Source organism: Talpa occidentalis, unplaced genomic scaffold (assembly GCF_014898055.3).
Source record: "Talpa occidentalis isolate TD23 unplaced genomic scaffold, MPIMG_talOcc4v2.1 talOcc4.3, whole genome shotgun sequence".
NCBI lineage: Eukaryota > Metazoa > Chordata > Mammalia > Eulipotyphla > Talpidae > Talpa > Talpa occidentalis.
Window position 1 is genome coordinate 106,964,359 of NW_023603184.1, and position 23,421 is coordinate 106,987,779.

The following is a 23,421-nucleotide window of genomic DNA, read 5'->3' on the forward strand; positions in this document are numbered from 1 at the left end:
GCCATATACTTGAGATTGTGGGTAGGAATATAAGAATGCATACTCTGAAAAATAGTTTTATATACTTACAGATGATCATTGAAAATGACATTTTACTTTTACTTCATACATATGCCGTTGCTTATAATTAATTCTGCAACACTGCATGCCATCATTGAGTGTTCTGTTTCTTTATTTGTTCAACAAACATTTACTGAACAGCTGTGTGCTAGGCACTGTGCTGGCTACCTGGTGTAAGATGGCCCCAAGAACAGAGACAGAGAGAAAGAGAATGACAGACAGACAAGAGATGAAGGACGAATGAGTCTAGTGTTTTGTAGCAAAGGGTTCCTGGGTGAAGAAGTGGGTAGGAGGACAGGAGATGAGGCCGAGGCAGAGGGGTTCAGAAAGACTTTTCCCCCAAATGTCCAGAGTAGGTGTTTTATGTTTTTACAAAGTGCAATATGTCACTTTGGTACGTGGATGAGCCTCAGAAGAAACTTACCATTTTCTCAAAGAATGCAGATTACCTAGATTTAGGGACATCCCCAGAAATCACCTCCTTCAGGGAAATCTCTGAAGGCAGGGCAAATATCTAGAGGCAAGGTTTTGTTATATGAAGTCACCCCCTTTGCTCCACGTAAGTCCCTTTTTCCTTCTTAAAATCCCCAGGTCCCTTAGCATAGGAGATAAACCTCTAGTTTTTTCCATTTACAGCCATGTAAATTTTCCATATGTGTGTTATTAAATTTGGTCTTTCCCACCCCCATTAGTCTGTCTGATGTTAATTTGTGTTATTCAGCTTTAGAAGAACCCAGATGGGTGGGGGAATTTCTACGTGTACCCCAAGAGGGGCTAAACCAGATATCTGGAAGGTGTCTTGTAGATGGTGGCAGTAACCTGAGGATTTTAAATAGAGGGATTTTTTTTTTTTAAAGAAAGATCATTTTGGCAAAAGATTGGAAGACAGTTTATAGTGGAAGAGTCTGTAAACCACAAAAAACCTACACTTTTGAGATAAAATGTGAAAATGAAATTAGTGAGTGTGCTGGCTTCATATTCCCTAGGGGTCAAATCTTGGGAGTGTCTCTTGAATCTTGGAGCCTATTCAGAAAAAAGACAAAATTTTTCTGTAACAAGTTGGCACAGGCAGCCTGTTAGAAAAGACTGAGAAAGTTGTATGGATAGCAGGGTGGAGAGAAAGCTAGGAATTCATGTCTCACGTGGATTGAGCAAATGTCAAGAAGACCAGCTGACTATGCAGCTGGTGGAGGCTCGCCCAGAGAGGCTACTACGAGGACCCTGGACTTTGCAGCGAGAGCTGGTGACCAGGGCCTGCACACAGGGCTCTCAACACTCACACCCAGCCTAGCAACTCTAACTCTCAGTCTCTATATTTTCAAGTATGTCTTAAAGACTTTTTTCTCCCTTCTTCCCAGAAAGGTTATTAATAATTCCATCCAGTGAAAGTATCATTATAACATGAGTCAGGAAAAGAAAAACAAAAGTTACAATAATTTTAATATTAGATGCTCAGAAAATGTTTCAGAAACCCCAGGGAATTAATTTAAAAAAAGAAAAAAAGATGTTCTTGCTGAACTTTTCCTTCTTTTAATGGAGATCCTGTCCAGGTCAAGCCCTTTTGCATTATCTGTGAAAAAAAAAAAAAAAAACTACTCCAAAATCCAAAGCTAGTTTGGGAGAAGCTGAAAATCTGATGATGTTCAGAATAAAAATTAAGCCAGCTAATCCTTAGCAAACAGAAGATTTATAATGTCTCTGTGCATCATTGAAATTCTAGGTACACCGAAATTTGATTAAGTGAGAATGAAAATAAAGGGCAAAAACTTAGCTTGCTATTGCAAAGAGAAGCTCAGTGTGAGGCTGGGACATCAGGTTTTCTGTTTATCCCTAAGGCTGCAGCACTGACTTCAAAGTTTGATGGTGTCTTTTTTTCCTTCTTTCTTTCTTTCTATTTTTTTCCCTCTAAAGATGTTGAGCAGCAGGCTAATGGATCCCCAGCAGGGTGCAAAGACAGCAGAAAGCACGGGAATCAGATGTCAATGTATTCCTCCGAGATACCCTGCTAGGACAGAGCTAACTAACCAGGGCTTCAGTCTTCTCTTGGGGAACACGCTTTGATGGTCTCCTGCCCACTCCTGGCTTCCTATATGCCTCCTGATTAAAATGCTGTCACCGATAAATCATGGCTTCTGCCTGTTAGGACCATTTTTTTTTTCCCCAAGAAAAGTTTGGAGTCATAAGATTAAAAAGACAAGTAAGTTCTAGAGAATTAGACACTTACATATAAATATATGCATATAATCATATCACATCTCACTTCTACATAACTATCCATGAATCTGGGGTTGTTTTCTGCTTGCTCCTTCCCTACCCACTGCTTTATATATATATGGTTTTATATGTTTTCTGTCACCTTCAATCAATGACCAGATTACTTAGGTAATTTACTAATGAGTAGATTTTCTGGGGGAAGGATTTCTTACTGTTTTCCCTCAACACAGGCCCACATTGATTGGAAATTTAAGTGTTCTAGAAATAAGTTTGAATTTAATTGCAGTGGCCTTTCAAAAGGTACCTGTGTACTTTTCATGGCTTCCCACCTAGGCACACAAATAAGCAGTTCTTCTGAACCCTGAGAGTAGGGATAATCTTTCCCAATGCTTGGAGAAGATAAAAAAACTCAGCCAACAGGGGTGTAAGTGGAAAGTGCTTGATCTGTTTTGGTATTTGATAAGCACAACCCTTTCAAAACCATGGCTTAAAACTAAATTACCCAGTGCAAATCAATAAAGCAAGGAGGTTATACTTGTATCTACTGACTGCTGCATCTCTACCCTCCCTACAAAACTCCCCTTTCTGTCCTCCTGCCACCCCCAGCAACTGCCAGCAAAGGAGTACCCTTGGTTAAGTTTCGCCCTTTCTAGACTCCACCTCTCTAGCAAACCTGCAAGGGCTGCCTGCTCTCTGTATAATTAATCTCAGGCTCTATATGAGGTTTCTTGCCTCCTTGGGTCAAGCCCTGGCCATTAAAGGGACTTTTTTTTTTTTTTGTCTCACGTACTATTATTTTATAACCTTTTGCCTTATGCCCAGACTGATTTAGCAAGGTCACACTGGATTCTTAAGTTCAGTAATTCCAACCATGTCATTTCAGACCCATCAGATTTGGGATTGCTGCCACCTGCATAACTTCCCACTTGCCTTCTATCCTTTCAGACTTATTATTTTGCTTTCACATTCAAACATCCCCACTGGCCTTTCAGCAAGAACCTGAGTCCCCTAGAAAATTCGCCTCAGTGACTGGTATCATATCAGTGATTTTTCCCTGCTTGGTGAGTCATTTCTTCAAGATTTTGTGCTGTCCCACCAATGATAACTAGTGCTGAGCATCAGGAAAATGATGTTCCCAAGAAACTGGTCTGCTCACTGATCTCATTTTAGCTTTGGAGCACAAGTTAATGTGAGATTACCTAGTTAAATAGCAAAAAAAAAAAAAAAAAAAAAAAAACCAACTGCATGCGTTGAAACAAAATAGGAACACTCAGAGAAGATAGTTAAAATCACTCTATAATTCACTGCAGAACTATTGACTGTAGCTAAACTATGGAAACAACCTAAGTGCCCCAAAACAGATGAGTGGATCAGGAAGATGTGGTATATATGCCACATGATGGAGCTGGAAGGGATTATACTAGTACACAGACCATAGGTAAGTCAGAAGAAGAAAGACAAATACCAGATGTGTCGCTTACATGTACACTGTAGAGAGACCCAACAAAGGGTCATATAAAGCCAAACTAACCACAAACCATACTGACTAGAGAAGTGAGGCTACCAGAGGGCGAGAAGGAGGAGTGAGAACAAAGTGGAGAGGGACCAAGACAGATTATGGGGGATGGACCGTGGGTGCTTTGGTGGTGGATATGGATACTCAGAGGAGGAGACCCTATACCCCCAAAACATGTAAACCAATGTTACCTCAGTTCCAAAAAAAAAAGTAAGATAAAATCACTACAAAGTTTCCATTTGAGAGCTCTTTGAAACATTGGTTTCAAAGCCTTGCAAAGAATTTACAAATGAAATTTGTGAGATTTTTTTTTAAATTAGTGATGATAAAGACTTCAATAAAGAGCATATTAACCAAGAAGACAGAGCTGCAGATATGAAGTGAAGTTTTACAAACAGCTACTTCCATGTTTTTCTTTAGAATGCATGACTCTCCCCAGTAGTTTAATAATAAAACAAGATGATGAAGAAATAGTCAATGGCGGTGGAGTGGGGCAGCAGAAAGGCCACTGCACCGAAACCTGAGCCCTGGAAGAGAGGGGTGGTGGTGGGGGGGGCACAATTCTGATTTGATGAGAGCCTCACTTAATCTTGCTGTGTTTTCATTCCCCATGGATGACAACAGATGGGTGTGTCTTGCCTCCCAGATAAGAGTAAAGTAAAACAGACACGAAAAATCAGGAATGATAGATAATGTGATGTGGTAATATTACTCCCTAAATTCTGGGATATGCTATTTTCAGTTCAAGCCCGAACACGTGTGAATCAACAATAAAGCAATTAAATTAATGTGAAAAAGCTCTGGATGGATTTTTTCCCAGCTTTGCCTAAAGTCACCTACAAGGGGTATGGAGACTTTGGGTTCATTCCAAAGTAACTTATAACATTCAAAATAGCTAGTAAACTAGTACCAAAAATAGTACCACAATACACATCTTCATTCTTTACCCACAGTAATTCGAGTTTCTTCATCCCATATATCACCCAGGTATGCACAGGAAACTAACTGAAGAACATTAAAAAATAATTCGACATGGATAGTCAAGGTCAATTTAGCAAAGCAGGATATACCTGACCCAAGAGCTGTGGGCTTTACACAAGGGGCCCAGCTTACTCAGATACCAGGGGAGAGAGGATGGGAGGAAGAGACAGGACGAAAAGGAATTGAGGACTCTCTATAAGAAAGGCAATATTCATCTTAATTTTTTGACTCGGTCTTTCATTAAACAAAAGAACATTATATTGTTACAGAGAGGAAGGAAGCTCCATAAAAGGGGGAGCTTCCGTGTTCCCTGCCCATCTAATGACGGTTAGAGCTGAGCTGCCAGGTGAAGATTTAGAGAATACCAGGAGGACAGAGGGGGACATGGAGGAGACACATGGAGAGACATTTGAGGGAAAAGGGTGCGTTTCCTTATTTGCACCAGGGACTTGGAGGAGAAACGTAGAGTTGAGAGAAATAGAGACACCTGGAAGAGACATAGGTGAGAGCCTTGTGGGGAGGCTGACAATGAGAGCCATTACTTTGATTTGTACTTTCATTTTGCTTCTTTCATCCCAGACTTTCTGCTTTTTACCCTTTCTGCTTCTTTTCTGTGGGTCCCTGCCAGAAGGTGTCTAAAACTTGTGGCAACCTTTCAGGCCTCGGCAGCCCCACTTTGGGCCAATCCTGTTTGTCTGGGCATTTGAGAATTTATTTATTTATACGAGAACTGGGGTACAGTCAGAGGGCACGGGAGGGTGAGAGAATTCACCAGAGACAAAGCGGGAAGCAGAACAGGCAGATCGGACCAAAGACACTGCTGAGGGGAGCAGCGGGTGAGGCAAGAGAGGTCTGCCGCACCATGTGGGTCTCTCCCTGGCCAGCCAGGAATCAAACCCACACTGCAGAGGCTGCAGACTCTGCAGTGAGGCACTCAACCCCCTGCACCACTGGGGAGGCCAACTTTGGTTGTTTCAAACGCTATCCTTTCTCTTCTCTCGCTCTGCACACTAATCTATTAAAGTTCCTTCACACTAAAAGTATCCTTGTCTTCTTGTGGTTGATGGCAGAACCAATTTGGAGCGGGCCAAGTACCCGTCAGTTTGCACACTGACAATATTATAGCTATAACTGAAATTATCTGCTTTAAATTATTTTAAAACTTTATTTGTCTGACTTTTGCTATCACATGTTTAATGGATAACATAAAACAAACAACTAAACTCACTTTTGTTATTTATAGTCATTAAAAATTACATTTCCATGTTCAAGACAGTATTCTAGATTTTTTTTTAGGGTAATGTGACAGGGCTCAGCAGTTTCTAAAAGCGTTGAAAATGAAGTGGTAGATAAGCCTGAAACTTAATGGTTGTGAGGTCCTTAAAAAACAATACTGTGTTTTTAACGGAGTTACACAGAGTGAGAAGCTAAAGCGGTTTTGCTTTCCCTGCATGTGTTTCTCACTTTGAAGTTAGAAAAGAAGCTCAGTCTGATTGAGCAAGGTGGGGGGTAAAGGACTTGCCAGGTTTTATACATGAAAGCAAATGCTTAGAAGTACAATTAAAAGGCAATGTACACTAAACTGTAGTGCCAACTGATGCCAGCCCTCATTCGAACTCACAAAGTGGAGTGTGAACATTCACAGCCCATGACTTTTGTCTCCTTGCCAGAAGCAGGGTCCTGAACACCAGGTTGCAGAGCTGTGGACCAGCAATGCGTCTTGCCAGTATTTGGTGGGCAGCATTTGGCCCCTGCAGCTCAGAGAGAGGCAGATTTTTAAGATGAAGGCAGTTTGTAAAACCTCATGGTCTTATTATGAGGTCAGAAGAAAACCATGTTTTAGGGAACCGTTCTGTCTCACATGATATTAATATAAGAAAAGTCATGAAAAATGAAAAGGATTTCCATGGCCAAATGTTTGAGAAATTGGGTCCTCTCTGGTGGGGCAAGGGGCTAAGTCTCAGCAATATGGAGCTCTTGGCAGCCACTACAGCATGAGTTCCATCTCTGGCCAGGGAGCTACCCACACAGCGCAGCAGACCTCTCCTGTCTTGTCCTCTGCTCCCCTCAACAGTGTATTTCAGTCAATCTGCCTGTTCTGCTCCCCACTCTGTCTCTGGTGAATCCTCTCACTCCCTCCCTGCCCTGCAACTCTGGCCTACACCCCAGCTCTTGTATGCATAAATAAATAAAATAAATCTTTAAAAAACATGTTTGAGAATTAATCAATGCTAAACAAGTCCTTCTTTGCTGAAGGACTTCTCCCAGGCTTTACTATATTAATGTGCATGGGAGGCTCCTAGTTTTGGGGCCTGAGAGCTCTCTTTAAAGAGAGATTTGTCAGGCTATGTGGCTGGATATTTGTTTTCCATGAGGCCCAGTCTGGGAATCAATGAGATAAAGTATTATTATCCCTGGGTGTAGAAGGAGTTAAGTCCATGCAGAATAGCTCACAAGTGGTAGAAAACTTGGGTCCTCCATCTCCTAATTGCATCTCTTCTCAGAGAGGGTCAGAAATCTAAGAAAAGATAAACTGTACCCTGAGTTCTTGGCAACATACATATCCTGAGGTTTTCTCCTAAAATGCTTTCGAAAGTATACACGCTTACTGTATTCAAAAGTAATGCAAGCATAGGACATGCAGGCCCACCCATCACAATTACCTGATACAAAGGCATGCAGATGCTGTCGATCCACTCCAGTTGCAACCGTGGCAGTTCATCTTTTCGATTCCGATCAAAAATAGCCTGAAACGGGAGAGGAGAACCCTGCTTTATCACTGGAGTATTTTACAGGTGCTGTGTCAAACACTTTGCCAAAATGATCCAATTTTTGCCAACTGAACACTTCACAAATCACAATCAGTCTTTACACATACTTTCTTTCCTTTTACCTATGATGAGAAATAAAGTATCTTCACCTCTTTTATGAGATTTGTAAGCGAATTTATTTGAACTTTATAGCACACAACTCCTTAGGGTCAAAATCTGTCTTCAGATATAGGTAACTGCCACTAAATCAAGTCATCAGGTCATTGGGAATTGGGTACAAGTCAAGGAGAAGAGGAGATGTTTTATTGCCACAAAAATAACACAGGCTTTTATTTTTGTAGTGAAAGAGGTGGGATAGAAGGGGCTACTTTGGAAAAGATCCTTAAAGGCAATTTAATTTTAAACTGATACTGTTTATTATTAATTTTTCAGGGTGAGGTGTTGGTATGTCAGTTCTGTGAGGTTTTTTTCAATAAGTTTCTGTCATTAAAATTTTCTAAATTTTTATTTATTGTTGCATGGACGATGGCTAGAGGTATTCACTCTCTCTTCATTCCCAGCTTTTAACTTTTATGATAGAATGATGTTTTGAAAATTGGGGTATAGTTTTGAGAGAATGCCATAGCAAAGGAAACAATCAATTGGACTTGGAGGGTAAAATGGATTCCTGGAACACTGCCAGGTCTACGCCCAGAGAATTTCCCCTCCTTTGTTCCCAGGGAATAAGGCCAGTGTCCAAGAAACCACTGACCTTGACCTACCACATTGCTTCCTCAGATAAAAGTGGCATCGCATCATCATGGCATTTATAAGTCATGAGGGTAAATTCAAATTGCTCCCTTGGTCCAGAGATGTTGAAAAATCCTGCATCCCACAGGCTGGTGAGTGAGGGTGGGTGTGGATGGGGCAGAAATCACTAGCTGCCAAGACTCAGATAGAGGGTGCTATTGAGGGAAATATCTGCAAATTCGGGAAGCCTCTACTTCCAAAGGAGTAATGCCCACTGTGTCTCCCAGGTGAAATGTTAAAGGAAGAATTTGGGAAGGCTGTGAATATGCTGGAGAAAGGGATGGTTCTTGTGAACTACATGAGTCTCAGTTCAAGATGTTCCTTTAAAAAATAGGAAGCTCTGTAACTCTCATTGCTCTCTGAAATTTTCTTATTTAATTATTCTTCCTGAAGCATCATATACTTCTTGTCTCTTTAATTTAGTGTTTTTCAGTATTTTCACAATTAGTAGTGCAACCATAGCATTTAGTAGTGCAACCATTTAGAACATTTTTATGACTCCCAAAAGAATACTACCAATTAGTCACTTCTCATTCACTCCCAAACCACCTAGACTTAGGGAAATACCCATCTACTTTGTGCTTCTACACATATGTCTGTTCTGCACATATCAAATGAATGGAATTATGTGATAGATGGTCTTTTGTGACTGACTTCGTTCATGTAGCATAATGTTTTCATGGCTTATCCCTGTAGTATGCATCAGCACTTATTTTTATTGCCAAATAATTATACATTGTATAAAACATGCTATATTTTATTTATCCATCCATCAATTGTTGGAAATTTGGGTTGTTTGCACTTCACAGTGATCATGAATAGTGCTGGTATGAACACTCAAGTACAAGTTTTTGGGTGGATTTTCTTTGCGGGATATACCTAGAGGTAGAGTTGTTGTGCCCTGTGTTAGTTCTAATGTTTAATGTTTTAAGGAATTGCCAAGCTGTTTTGTAAGCAGCTGCATCATTTTACATATAGTAATGTATGTATGAAGTTCCAGTTTCTCCTCATCTTTGGCAACACTTGTCATTGTCTGTTCTTTTGATTCTAGTCATATTAGTTGGTGTGAAACAGTATCTCACTATGGTTTTGATTTGCATTTCTCTGATGACTAATGATTTTGAGCATCATTTTATGTGCTTACTAATCATTTATACATATTCTTGGAGAAATGTCCATTCAGATGCTTTGTTTTGAAAATTGGGCATGTGACTTTCTATTATTGAGTTGAATAGTTTTTTATATATTCTAGATATAAGGTTCACATCAGATATATGATTTACAAATATTTTCTCCCATTCTGTAGGTTGTCTACTTTCTTTTTTTTTTCCAGATTTTTTTTTTAAATATTTATTTATTTATTTATTTATACAAGCACTGGGTACAGTCAGAAGGGCAGGAGGGTGAAAGAATTCACCAGAGCCAGAGCGGGGAGCAGAGAAGGCAGAAGGACCGAAGTACACTGCTGAGGGGAGCAGCTGGCGGCAGGAGAGGTCTGTGCGCCATGTGGGACCCTCCTCCGGTGGCTGGGGAGCAGCTGGGGATCCAACCGGCGCTGCAGAGGCTGTGGGTAGCTTCGCAACCCAGCGCTCAACCACTGTGCTCAACCACTGCGCCACTGGGAGGCCCCAGGTTGTCTACTTTCTTAACAGTGACTTTTGACAAAGTTTTAAGTTTTGATGAAATTAAATTTATCTTTTATCTCTGGTACTTTTAGTACTATATTTAAGATACCATTGCTAGTCTAACCAAATGATATCTATCTTGTTTTCCTCTCTAAGAGTTTTGTGGTTTTAGTGCTTACTTTTACTATGATCCATTTTGAGTTTATTTTGAGATATGATGAGAAGTATGGGTCAATGTCACTCATTTGCATGTGGAGAGCCCCTTGTCCCTGCAACAGTTATAAAAAAAAACTATACTCCCCCCCCACTGCCATTGAATTGTCTAGACACCCATGTTGAAAATTAGTTGACCATAAATGTAAAGATTCTTTTGTGTTTGATGAGTTGAATTGTGAAATAACACAGTGCCCTGTGCTTTCCCTTTACAGTATTTTGCATCTTGTAGCAGATTATGGGTGACTTTATTTAGCGTCTCTATCTCCCATCAGTTGACAAGCTTCTTGAGGGAAGGGGAGATGATGACTTGCTCATGGCTGTACACACAGTGCCCAGCTTCATGCTGGCTACCTGGAGGTGCTCAAGCATGTTTTGTTAACTGAATCACTGCTTCCAATAAAAACTGTTTGTTATCATAAAGTAATTCTGATGGATCTTTAGGATAATATTACCTGAAGGGGGATGCTGGACAATTTTCTTCCTAAATATCAAGGAATAATGGACACAGCAGGTGTCAGCTCTGGATGGATGCATTTCCAGGGATCTTTGGAAAGGGACTCGTGAGGGATACCCCTGCCACAGCAGCCAGGCCTTTTCGTCAGTTGTGTTAAGTAGCCTTTTGTGAGGAGAGGGTAGCACTGAGAGCTCCATTTCCACCAGAAATTAATTTCATTATGTCTTCAGAAAATGTCTAACCCAAGTCTCCAGACAAAAGCTTCTTAGTGTTACACCACTGCATCTCCAACTTGCCAATGCTGGCAGTTGACTCATATTTTTTCACTTAATTAAATGTCCAGAGGTATCGCTGCATTGTATATCTTTCAGAGGATGCCACTGCAACTGTTTTTTAAAGGAGGGAGAAGCTTTTATTTAAAAATGGAGATGAAGTTTATCCTCTGCACTGTTCTAGGTTTTACACATTAATTCTTTATCCCAATCTAGAAGCTTTATTTTTATAGTCAAGATTGAAGACACCACCAAAAACTAATAAAGAGATGTTTTGAAAACTGTATAAATAGATGTTGATATGGAAACTAAAATAATTGGTCAGTTATTTTAACTATGTAGTTCTGACTTTAAGCAGTCAAAACTCTTTAATCTAGGAATGAGTTCTGCTTTTTCTTGCTTTGAAATGGGAGCAAAGTAAGTTATCTAAAACTTGAAGATCTTATAAATATCTGCAAATTTCAAAACTCAGTTGATTTGAATCCTCAGAAAAAAGACATCCATGACACAACCCCTAAGCTTCACTGAATCCACCATTTTGTGCCAGGCTTTAAAATGCATTGCACTGTTCTTAGAGTCATTGGTTATATGTTTTTAGCAAGTCTTTCACTAAGAATAAAGAAGTTGCCACCTCCTTGGGAGTAGTGACTGAGGCATTTTATGCCTTTTGCATCTTGATGAGTAAAAATAGCATCATTCTGAATCTACAGTAAACACTCTCAAACAATATCTGAATGGATGAATCCAGTATAAATTGCATTTCTATTAGTACAACCTAGTTCCCCAGGTGAAGCTTTTCATTTTGCAGGCAAAGAAAAGAAACAGACTTGAAATGATTTGCTTTGGGGATTTTGGAAAGTTTGAAATAGGAAAATAAAATCTAGAATATCCATTATTTACTGCAGCTGTCTGTTCTAGCTTTTCAATACTAGACAGCTTGTCTTTAAGCTTTTTCTTTATTTCTATTTCAAAGTAACTATTGACCACATGTGAAATACCAGCAGTAAGCTTTAAGTTATTCACTTTCTACTCTACACACCCTCCCTTGTGTCTACTTGTGTCACTGTGGGTGTTCAGGAAACTTGTGGTAAGTTGCTCACTACTCTTAATCAGAAACCTGGGAATAAAAGTGTTTAGCATTTAAGTTTAATTAAAGTTTTAAACTTTCAGGAAGACTTTGCCATTTTGAAGTTGTGATTTGTAGTTATTTTTGAAAATGTTATTAAAGAGGGTAAATACATCATAATAAAAGAAAGGACTTACTGAAGGAGTGAGTTTGAGTTCTGATCTTTCCCGATCGCCTTGTTCGAAGAACTCACTAGTTACAAGTTCAGCCACCTGAAACACGTAAATATTGAATTTATGGTTATGTGTAATTTATCATAAAATTCAGAGGTTATTTCCAGTTTATGTGTATGGTGATTAGCCTCAATAAAGTTAATCATTCAAAGAGCTTATGAGGAAGTACTTTAACCTTTTGTGATTGAAGGTATTTACAGGATTTTATCAATGAAACTGATTTCCTTTTAATCAGTAGAACTTGGGCTTTGTATTTATAGATGCAGGACAACAGATGATCTCCCATAGCATAGATTTAATTTCTGGGATGTGGCACTAAGATCTTCAAAGTTGGAAATGTTCTTATACAGAAAAATGAAACAAATAATAATTTGTTATTGTTATTATATTACATAGTAACGCAACCAACTTTTATTATAATTTCTTTGTAGATTCTTTATTTTGTTACATAAATTTTTAAGCTTGGTTTCTTCTTGCCATCACAAAATCACCTTAACTGCCTCTTTAATATTTGTGTGCAGTCTGGAAGGAAAAGCCCACGGGGGGGCACTCACTTTGCTTCCTATTGTAGCAATCAGTCAAGGGGCAGCTTTACCAAATTTTACAAAATGTTCTGATATAGTTAAGTGTGATTTGGTCTTCTGGCTGTCTGAATCTGTGTACAAAAAGTGCAAATTCTAATTGGTACAAGCACAATGGAATGCTGTTTCACCATTCTAATCATAGAGCTATTTTGAAAGTGATGACCAGGGCCTCCCTGGTAGCGCAAGGGGTTAAGTCTAAGCAATATGAAGCAGTCCGCAGCCACTGCAGCACGAGTTTGATTTCTGGCCAGGAGCTGACCCACATGGCACAGCAGACCTCACCTGTCTTGCCCCCTGTTCCCCTCAGCAGTGTATTTCAGTAGATCCAACTGTTCTGCTCCCCACTCTGTCTCTGGTAAATCCTCTCCCCCTGCCCCCGCACCTTTGGCCTCCACCCCAGCTCTTGTATGCATAAATAAATAAAAATAAATCTTTAAAAAAAAATGATGACCACTTTTCAAAATTCATTATTACAAATGATCATTGGCTACTAATCATCAGCAAGTTGGAGTTTTTTGTTTTTGTTTTTTCTCGAAACCCTGTGCTTCCAAAGCTAGCTTATGAGAAGAAGCAAATTCATATAACAGGTAAGTGTTGAACAGACATTTTTAATAACACCACATTGTGTGCATCTAGGAAATCTCTGAGATGAACTAGTTGGATTTACATGATATTGGAAGAGCAGAAAAAAATCCTAGATAACTTGATGGTAAAATGATCTGGATTCCCAAACTAATTTTTCTTTATTCCAGGCTCTCATAAAGATGAGGTTCTTCAGTCTGGCAAAGGTTAGAATGGTCTAATTTTTGTCAAATGCACAGATGATCAAGTTTACCTAAGTATATCACTCAAGAGATTTTATCAATCATAAATCGTAACCATTAATAAAACTTAGACACAACATCAAGCGCATACACACACACATACACACCTGATAGTAGCAAATACTTAGTCATTTATAAATAAATAGAATGTCTATTTAGTTCAGATTTTAAACATTTCTAATAAGGAATCAGAGCCCCTTTTAAAAATTCAATTGCATAAAACTAGTTGAAAGAGATTCAAAAACTTTTCTAGGACTCAATTTACTTCTCTCCCCTCTGGTCTTAGCCATTACCTTTTCCTTTAGTATTCTAGGACTTGCTCCTCCATCCCTGGGCTTCCCTTAAAGAAGAAATGGTGCCCTGAAGCCTTGGCCCCATTTATTCTGTTCCCAGAACTCTCCCTCAAATTGCTCTAAGGTGGGTCTTTTGCACTAAAGAATGCAAATGTGTTCACCAGGTCACCCCAAGGAGGGAGTCCTGCCTGGGTCTATAGCCCCTGGAAGCAAAGAAATTAAAACAAAGTCCTGTCTTTGATCTTTCTAAAGTGATCCTGTGTATCTCCCCTGCGCTTCTTTCACAGTTCAACTTATACCACTGTTTCATTTGTACTTAAAAATCCAATCAGGAACATTAAGTGGTCCTGATTGAATTTTTTATTAAAGAAGGAAATTGAGATGCTAATCAGGCCTTGAGGGAATCACTGGGGAAACCCACATGCTTAGAGTCATGTTTGTAAAGCAGAAAAGTGTAATAGACACCAGTTAACAACACCATTCTGCGAGGGAATTAAAAAAAGATCGACATTCAGAAAATTAGAAATAGATTTTCAGTTTTAAAAGAAGGTTCTGTTGTTTTTGTCTTTTGTCCAAATGTTTCTTAAAATCATAGAAATGAATATGTTTTTGTAATTATCTTAATTTATTCAATTTGGAGATCTGTGGTCTGGACCTGATCACTGATGGAAACATTTAGAAAAATATAGATTTGTGCTTTATTTTCCTGAACTCTTGAGTTTATGCACGTGTCAGCAAAACTTCAAATCCTAACAATAAAATAATATTTACATCAGTGACAAAGAAACTACCTACAAGTGGCCATTAGACCTCTCTGGTCTGTGATCCTGTGTTGTTTCCTTTGTACTTTGTCCTGTCACTGTCCTGCCCCCAAGTGGGTTGCTGCTCCTTTAGTTCTTGACATGTATTCACTGGGGTTTCTGAAGGCTCTTCTCATCAGAACTAACTCCGCTCCCTCTCCAGTCTTGTGTGTTTCCCCCCAGGGCCCGTAACTTTCTCCTACTCTCTACCCCCAGCCTCGTGAAAGAGTCCTCTCTCTGCAGTCTATTTCCAAGCTTTACTATAAGGGAGGTCTGAGATCCCACACTGGGAAAATAAAGGGTTAGCAGAGATGTAGAAATAAGCTGCTCAGTCACACAGATTCTTCACAATTACCCATTATACAAATACTACTACAATGACTGTCTTATGTAATTTCAAACCAAAACTCAATTGCAGGAGAGTGTTATAGGCAAACTGCTAAATTTGAACTGAATTTTCAATGTGACAAAAAAATAAAGTAAGACAAAAATTGGTTTGAAAGTGAGGTACTGCTGTAAGAGAGAGGAGAAGAAAGAAGCGGAGGAGGAGAAAATGGAGGAGAAGGAAAGAAAAAAAAAATCCTTAAATATGTGGCATCAACTTGAGGCAAAACATAAATTAGTAAGGAAATGGTTGTTGAAGGTTATAAGGATGATGTTACACAGTGGCAAAATACTTTGTACAATTTTCACTGAAATAAAACAGATAAGGAATTTCATGAACTTATATCCTTAGGGGAAGAGGTTAGAAAACAAAATGTTAGTAGCATGTGATGGTTGCTATTGGCTGTGTTTTGCTAGGTATTATAAGTGAGTTCAGAAAAGGTTTGGCAGGTTTATAATCAGGAATAAAAGAGAATAGAGGAGTCACAAATTCAGGGTCTTGTAGAGATGGAAGATGAAGGTACTTCTTAACCCTCAAACTGTAAAAATAAAAATTGAGATACATTTTGAATGACCAAGACCCATCAAAACTCAGCCTTGCAGCCAGAATCAAACTGAAGGTATGGCAAGTACACCATAGTTAAAAACTCTGACTGAATTACATGGTACACAAAAATATCCTTTCAAGTGGACAAAATGGCCCAGAGAAATGATTTAACTATTTAGGTCTCTCACTAGCATGAGTTTGACCCAAAGTACTAGGAATTAGGTCATGAAAGAGAATAAAGAGGTACACGTGCTATGTTTCTTTGCTCCCAATAATAAGGAAGCAAAGAAATACAGAAGATCTAAGTTTATAGACAACAGAACTGTGAATGTGTTATTGGCAAATGGCAATGATTAGAATCTAAAACATAAGAAGTTGACTGAATGTTTCAGACGGTTTTGATGACAAAAACCTGTGCATCTGTGACTATTTTAAAATAAAAAGAAGACTTGGATACTCAACTTTTTTAGTTGGGAAACAGGCCACCCTTCAGACATGACCAAGGAGAGTAATGGAAAAGGAATAATTTTCCAAGTTAGATCTAAAGACCATGGGAAATAATCAATCATGGAGCATCTCTCAGAGAATCAGGTACCCTCCCTCACCCCCCAATAAATAGAGGGTCCACAGTAAATGTCTGGTGGAATTTTGGAATTAATGTGGATTGTTAACTGCTAAATGTTGCATTAGCTCCTTTCTGAATGAGAGTATTATTGAGTATGTTATGGTTTTCATGTATGTTAGATGCTACATCTTGGATATGTGTTGATCTTTCATTTGCAGCTAGAGCTGATGTAGAATAGAGACTAGCACAGATCACTCAGACATTCTAGACTTCAAGCTTGATACAATGACTGATGGAACATTTGGGTCATCTCCTTTGGGGAGAGGATGATTCTATTGTGCTTACAGGAAGGAAAGTGAATCACATTTGTGGTGACTGGAAGGGCAGACAATGGCATTAATTAATATTTCTAACTTGCTTCTTCTGGGTATGTGAAAGGGTTATACTTCCTGGTTGGGTGGGATCTTATGACAAGTTATAACCAATGAATTGTTGGGAGGCATTTAATTGCCAGTGTAAGACTTGCCAGAGCCTCTTACTGAATGACCTGGACAGTCCAGCCCCATTTCAAAATGACCTCTTTGTCGGTGCCACTGACCCTGGATGCACACTTCTGTGAACAATTTGTTGGCATAAGTCACTGAGATTTTGGGTTTAGATATAACATAGCCTATTGTGCTGACACATTTGCATCATTAAAAAATTTTGATTGATGCATCCTGTGTAAGAAACCATAAAGGACTCTGAAGAATGAAGAATTTGTAGCCCCAAATGCTAGGATTTGAATATCTAGCTCTACTATTCTGCACCTGGTGACCTCAGGCAACTTATCCTTTCTCAGATTCATTTTCCCCCTTTGTGAAACAGGGATAACAACTGTATTGATTTCGTAAGGCTGCCCTAAATTGCCACAAATTTGGTGGCTTAAAACAACAAGAATTTAGTTTCTTGTAATTCTGGAAGTTAGAAGTTCAACATCAATTCACTGGACAGAAATCAAGTTGTTGGGAGGACTGTGCTTCCTCTGGAGACTCCAGAGGAGAATCTGATCTTTGCCTTGCTCAGCCTCTGATGGCTGCCAGCTTTCTTTTGCTTGTGGCCACATTACTCTACTCTGCCTTATCTTCACTTTGTCTTCTTTTCTGGACATGTAAGCTCCCTGTGCCTTTCTCTTATAAGCACACTTGTGATCAGATTTAGGGTTCATCTGGATAATACAGGATGATGATGATGGTATGCTTGATGATTCTTAATCATATCTGCAAAGATTCTTTTCCTTCTAAGGTAATGGTTACAGTTTCCAGAAATTAGGATGTGATATATTTGAGTTTCCATTGTTAACTGTGCCTATCTCAAAGGGAATCTTAAGGATTAAATGAGGTAATGCATATAAAGCAGTCATTTAATATTAGTTATTTAGTCAATAAAAGTTACTTATAATATTAGTCATTTACTAAACAAATACTTGTTGTTATATGAATCTTATATTCTCTAAAATTGTTCTGTCTTAAGATACCAAGTTATTATTTTAGATCCCATAGTCTACCCAGTAGGTACCTCATGAAACTTAAAGATGATTAACCTCCAAATACTATCGGTTATCAAGGATCTTAAGTTGGGCAGTCACAGAACTGAAAACTATTCCTGTTCTAGAACTGACACTTTTTGGCAGCAAAACCAGGCATGTTTAATTTAATAAATTTAATTGAATATTGCACACTTTGATCAAAGAGCTCTCTGATCTTTAAACAGTCTTTAGAAAAATAGAATTTTCTTTTTACTTCCTTTATTTTTCAGATGTAAGAAACTGGACCTTGTATTAAACATGATTACCTATTCAAAAACATTTTTTAAAGTCTTGCCTTAAGAAATGGCCAAAGTATTATTTGGATTTAGTGTATTAAAATAAAAAACAAACAAACAAGCAATACCACCTTAGAGACAGAAATACTATTACACAGTAGAAGCATGATAAAGACTATGCAATAAAATATGTCATGCTTAAGCCTCCTGCTATTTTTTATACCATGTTAATACTGATGCAAATTGACTATGGTTTCGGAACCTGGTAGTCAGAGCTCTGGGAATATTGCCCCCCCACCCGCTTTCCCTCCACTGCTGAGCCCTGCCATTAATCACCACTTGCCTGTCTCGAGATCTCCCACGGTTTGGTCACGGCTCCAAGGTCACAGGCTGTCATTAACATTGATCTGAAAAACAGAACCATACAAAACAGCCTGAATAATCTTTTGTTGCATTCCTAAACAAACCCATCCTAGATACATAAATAAATAAAATGGAAAGAAGGCTAGCTCACATCTTCTTTTCCTCAACAAGGGACACTCTGTTTATGGTCCCGTGTTTAGCATGTCTGTCACGTGGCCACACTGCTTGGGAAGACAAAGCTTGCACATACCCTGGGGTGGCCCTTTTGTTTTGTCTACAGCAGATCAAGGAAGGCAAAGCACTCCCTTCTCTATACCTGAGCTAAGCAAGCTCCTCTCAGAATAGTTTGTAGTGGACAATGCTTTTGATTTTTGATTATCAGCAAGGGAATCAGTGTAAAATACTATATGGAGCTGATGAATCTACTTACCAATTTATTGCTCATTTATGGGATGGAAGAAAGTTTATACAAAAAGGCGAGGCTCACGCCACCTTAGCATCTGCTCTGTGGAGCTAAGATTTATAGGGGAAAGTCACACTTTCCTTCCAGTTTACTACCTGGCTGCAACCATGCTTTATATGCATTATGAAGAAGAAACATATTCAGTTACAACTTTCATTAATTTGGGCACATAAGAAAGCACAGGAGAGATGTGAATCCAGTTTTTGAGCAGCAGATTTCTATTGCGTTTTACTAGAAATCATACCGACATAAAAACAGGGAAACAATTCAAATTGCAGATAGCTGTGGTGCTTATCATTTGATATGACAGGAGGAGGGAAATAAGGCATACTCTGTCCAAAATCTGCTTTCTTTGTATGGAAACCAGCAGGGTGTGATGAAAAGCAGTAAAGGGTCTGAGCTGGGAAAGCACATCGTGGCTGACTCTTTTGGGAGAAAGGGTGTGCTGTTAAAGGTCAGAGGGCTGTCCTGATGTCAGGTGTTAACATTTATACCCAGCAGATTCCAGTGCTGGGGAAACATGTCTGCTGCCCAGATGGCAGAGCAAGCCTTGATGGTGGTGGGGCTTGTGTAACTTCCCCAGGAAGCTCCTCGTGGGAAGAAGGAGAGGGCAGATAACAATAGGTCATTCAGAATACAACCAGCAGCCCTCCAAGTCAGGCAGCATCTAACAGCAGACACCCCTGCGCTGTGCACTAGCTAGGGAGAGACACATCTGTCTGGCCGTCATATTTGATCTTCTGTCACAAGTCTCTACAGTGCTCACTGTATGTCTGCTTCTGTATATATAATAGCGACTAAAGTCCAACCAAATGAATCCTTGGCACAACTCTCAGTGATAGGTGCTATTGCTCCTGTCTTCCTGAGAGGTAAATGGAAGAGGTAAATGGAGGTAAATTAGCAACAGACTCAGGAGTCTGTACTTATCACAAGGCTACCAGGCCCTTCATGCTACACTCCGACATCTCATTTTGGGTTCTGCTGGTACCAGAGTGGGAGGCTGTAGGTAATGCATTGCAATTTGCATTCCCTCTCCTGTAGAGGAAATAATCTGTGAGGTTGCCTATTTGTACCATAACTTGGATAATTACTTAGCTTCCATCTGCTTAATAATTCAAAGCTTACTTCTCAAATTCATATGGCCACTAATATGTCAATCAACAAGTTTATTGAGAATCTGCTAGATGCTCAAATGCTGATAACTCTTTTTTTTTTAAAGATTTATTTATTTATGCATACAAGAACTGGGGTACAGGTCACAGGTTTGGGGGGCAGTGAGAGGATTCACCAGAGACAGAGTGGGGAGCAGAACAGGCAGCTTGACTGAGGGGAGCAGCGAGTGGGGGACTGAACTCAGGCTGTTGTGGTGGTAGCACTAAGCCTTAACCCCTAAGCTTAACCCCAGGGAGGGCACCACCTGTTTTATTTTTGAGCACCACATAATTCAAGTCCAATTTACAGATCGGTGGTGCCAGTTCACTCAGTGCTATTGAAGGAATGAATGAAAGGCTGAGGAAGACATGCTATTTCTATCCTCAGTGAGGTATAGGAAGAAGAGGGGATTCCTAGAGTATCTGATCATGTTTATCAGCCCCTCTTCTCCTTTATTTCAATAATGACCTTGTCATAATTGTTTTTTTATTTATTCTCTAGTTTTAAAATAATTAACAGATTAGAAGGATTACATTCAAGTTTTAAAGTTATATATTCAAATTCAGTAAAAGATTTCATGTATGAAGTGATTTTTTCACTTATCAGACAAAAATATTACTCCTTGCAGTTTGTACTGTTTCACTATTTTAAATCTTAAACATGAATAAAAACCCCAAAACTGGTCACAGAAAATGACAGAATTGAAGTAACGCAAGTTATGTTTCTTCTTCTTTAGCATCATTGTACTATCGTTGTTTACTCTGAATATACTGCTTGAAAGCAGGAATGTGATGTTCTACAGGGTTTGCAGAGGAAGTCTATACCCAGAGCGAGTGTAGAAGGTTCCAAACCATTAGGAACTTACTCGAGAGTGTACCATGTCCCTTGTGTCAGGGGCTGACCATGTAAATGGGCATTCTTGAAATTAGCTTAATGTACAACATATGCACAATGAAAGGATAAATAATAACGTGCTAATTTGAAGCTTTTGTATCAATTATTTTGGTACTCAACAGAAATTTCAACAATTGTTTAGAATTTAGACCAACAAATGATTTTTTCAGGAGGGAAAGCATCTCATCACTGACATTGTTTAGATTTACAGGCACATGGCAAGGATAAGCAGACCAACTCTTAGTTGATTTTATTACTGTTTTCAAATTCTCTAAGTGCTCTCAGAGCTTCCCTCCTGCCCCCTGCCCTTGTGTACATGGCCAGAATCTAACCATAAATGCAGGAGAGAGGGCAAAGCAGGGGGGTAGTGTGGAGCCCCTGGAGAACTTCTATTTTACATACTGTGCTTCCAGATAAAATTCTCCTTAAAGAAGAGGTTCCCTGCTCCCAAAATGTAAAAATGACTGCAGGGAAACATCCAGGCGGAGATGCAGAATGAATGCCAGCATTTTAGAGTTTGTGCTCAGAAGTCAGACCCCAGAAACCAGGTATTGTATTAAGAAGAATTAGGATTGGAAACCTAACACACCCCCCACCCCCCTCCAGTGAGGGATGGGGGATAAGAGACTATAAAAAATAGGCCCTTGGGGGTAGTTAGTTTTAAAGGATAGCAGGAGAGGAGGTAGGGCTGGAGAAGGACAAAAAGGAGATAGAAGAATCAGAAGAAAGAAAATTCAGAAGAGCATGACTGCACCATTCAAGACAAGAGAGTTTTAAGAAAGGAAAGGCCAACAACACAGGAGCTGTGAGGAGATCAAGGAAGCGGAATAAAACAAAGGTCATAGGATTTTATCCTTGGCTGTGATTGGTGAATTTCAGGAGCAGCCATCACATTTCTTAGGCTAAATTCCTTAGCAGAGGAATGGCTAAATACTTTGTGGTCAGCCCATACTTTGGAGCACTATGCAACACAAAAAGATGCCAAAGTATGGGCATAGAAAGAATTTCAAGGCATCTAACTGAGTGAACAAATAAATTCAGACTGATAAATAAATATATAATTTACTTTAAAACAAATCAATCCATACTAAATGGTATGTTTCTTAAGGGAATATACGGTCTGGAAAGACACAGCACACAGATAACGGAGGGTGGCTGTTCGAACGTGTGGGAAATGGAGGTGGAGCTCCAAGATTCGGGGGTTTATATGTGATGTTTAAACTTGTTGCAAAAAAAAACATGCTCCTGTAATTACTTGTAGAATTAAAATTTATTTACAATGAAAGAAATTGCCCTGCAAGAAGTTAGGAGGCATGTTGAATGAAGTTTGGCATTGAAGGGAGGGGGAAAACTATAATTGGATCTTGAGGCATTTTTCAGGGATGACTGTTTTTAACTGAGGGGATGGAAGTATATTTTTAGGCTGAGAAAGGGCATGATGGGAAAAAAAAGCAACCCAGAGTTTGAAAATGCAAGTCAAAGGAGTATACTTGATATAGCGAGGTGGGAGTGGGGGCTGGGGGCGGTGCTGGGAATGGAATTAGGACACAAGAGGAAGTGTTAGTCTTGAAGGAATCCTTTCCTATTCTCCACACACAATAGAAAGGATGAAGAAAAGATCTGTAAAGATGATACAGAGAAATATTAATGCAGAAACACAGAGAAATAGAGGGCTCTCAGTGACAAGGCCTCAGGAAAGTGTGAGGGAGATGAGCTGCACAGGGAAGGAGGCAGGCAGAGTTTCACCTATGGTTATAGGCGAGGACCCTGCTGGGCAAGGGGTTTCCTTGGGGTAGAGCAGGCACAGTGAGTCCATAAGCTTTCCTCCTAAGCTTCCTCAGAGCTTTCCTAATAATATTCAGAGGAAGGGCGCAGATGACCTGGTATGGGTAAGGTGGGGATAGTGCTAAGGTGTGGTGTGAGAAAGGAATAGGGCAGCTCCTGGCATGATGTTATTTCATTCAACATCATTTTAATATGAAGTTGGCAAGGGGAAAAAAAGCAGATTCCTGGCTGGGGTCAGAGTTGTGTGGAGTGTGCACGTTCTCTCCATGTCTGCGAGGGTTTTGCCCAGTACTTGGTTTTTTATCTCCCACATCACAACAGCGTACACGTTAGGCTCATGACATTTCTCCCATGTCCCAGTCTGAGTGTGTGTGTGTCTTTGTGTGTGTGCACGCACACGTGCATGTGCTGCCTGTGATGGAAGGACTTCCTGTCCTGGGTTGACTCCTCCCTTGAGCCCTGAGCTGCCAGGATAGGTTCTGGCCACTCAGGACTCTGAACCGGAACAAGCTGGGTAGAAAAAGAATACGTGAATAATGAATACAAATGATTGTTTAATATTATAAATGTTTTAAGTTTTTATTTAGAAGTGATATTTTTGTGCTCAGAAATATGCCCTAGGAACATAGCTCTTGTTTTTATCAATTAGTCTATGGCAAAATTGGTTTTGGTATACCTCATTTTGCTTCAGGAAAGTTTTGAAACCCCCGTCGGTGTTATGTAAGGACTTACTGCAGTGTCTGACCATCTGGAAGGGCTGCAGTAAC

The 23,421-nt window shown here is 39.5% G+C and overlaps 1 protein-coding gene across 1 annotated transcript in view; it reads right to left on the bottom strand.

The window, feature by feature from the left end:
* PDE11A (phosphodiesterase 11A) overlaps window positions 1–23,421 on the bottom strand; it is a 327,412-nt gene that overhangs the window by 29,219 nt on the left and 274,772 nt on the right. The window contains exons 17-19 of the mRNA XM_037523614.2: window positions 18,341–18,404; window positions 12,162–12,236; window positions 7,435–7,518 (exon numbers count right to left, since the gene is read on the bottom strand). Coding sequence (XP_037379511.1) covers window positions 7,435–7,518; window positions 12,162–12,236; window positions 18,341–18,404 — 223 coding nt within the window. The remainder of the gene's footprint in view (window positions 1–7,434; window positions 7,519–12,161; window positions 12,237–18,340; window positions 18,405–23,421) is intronic.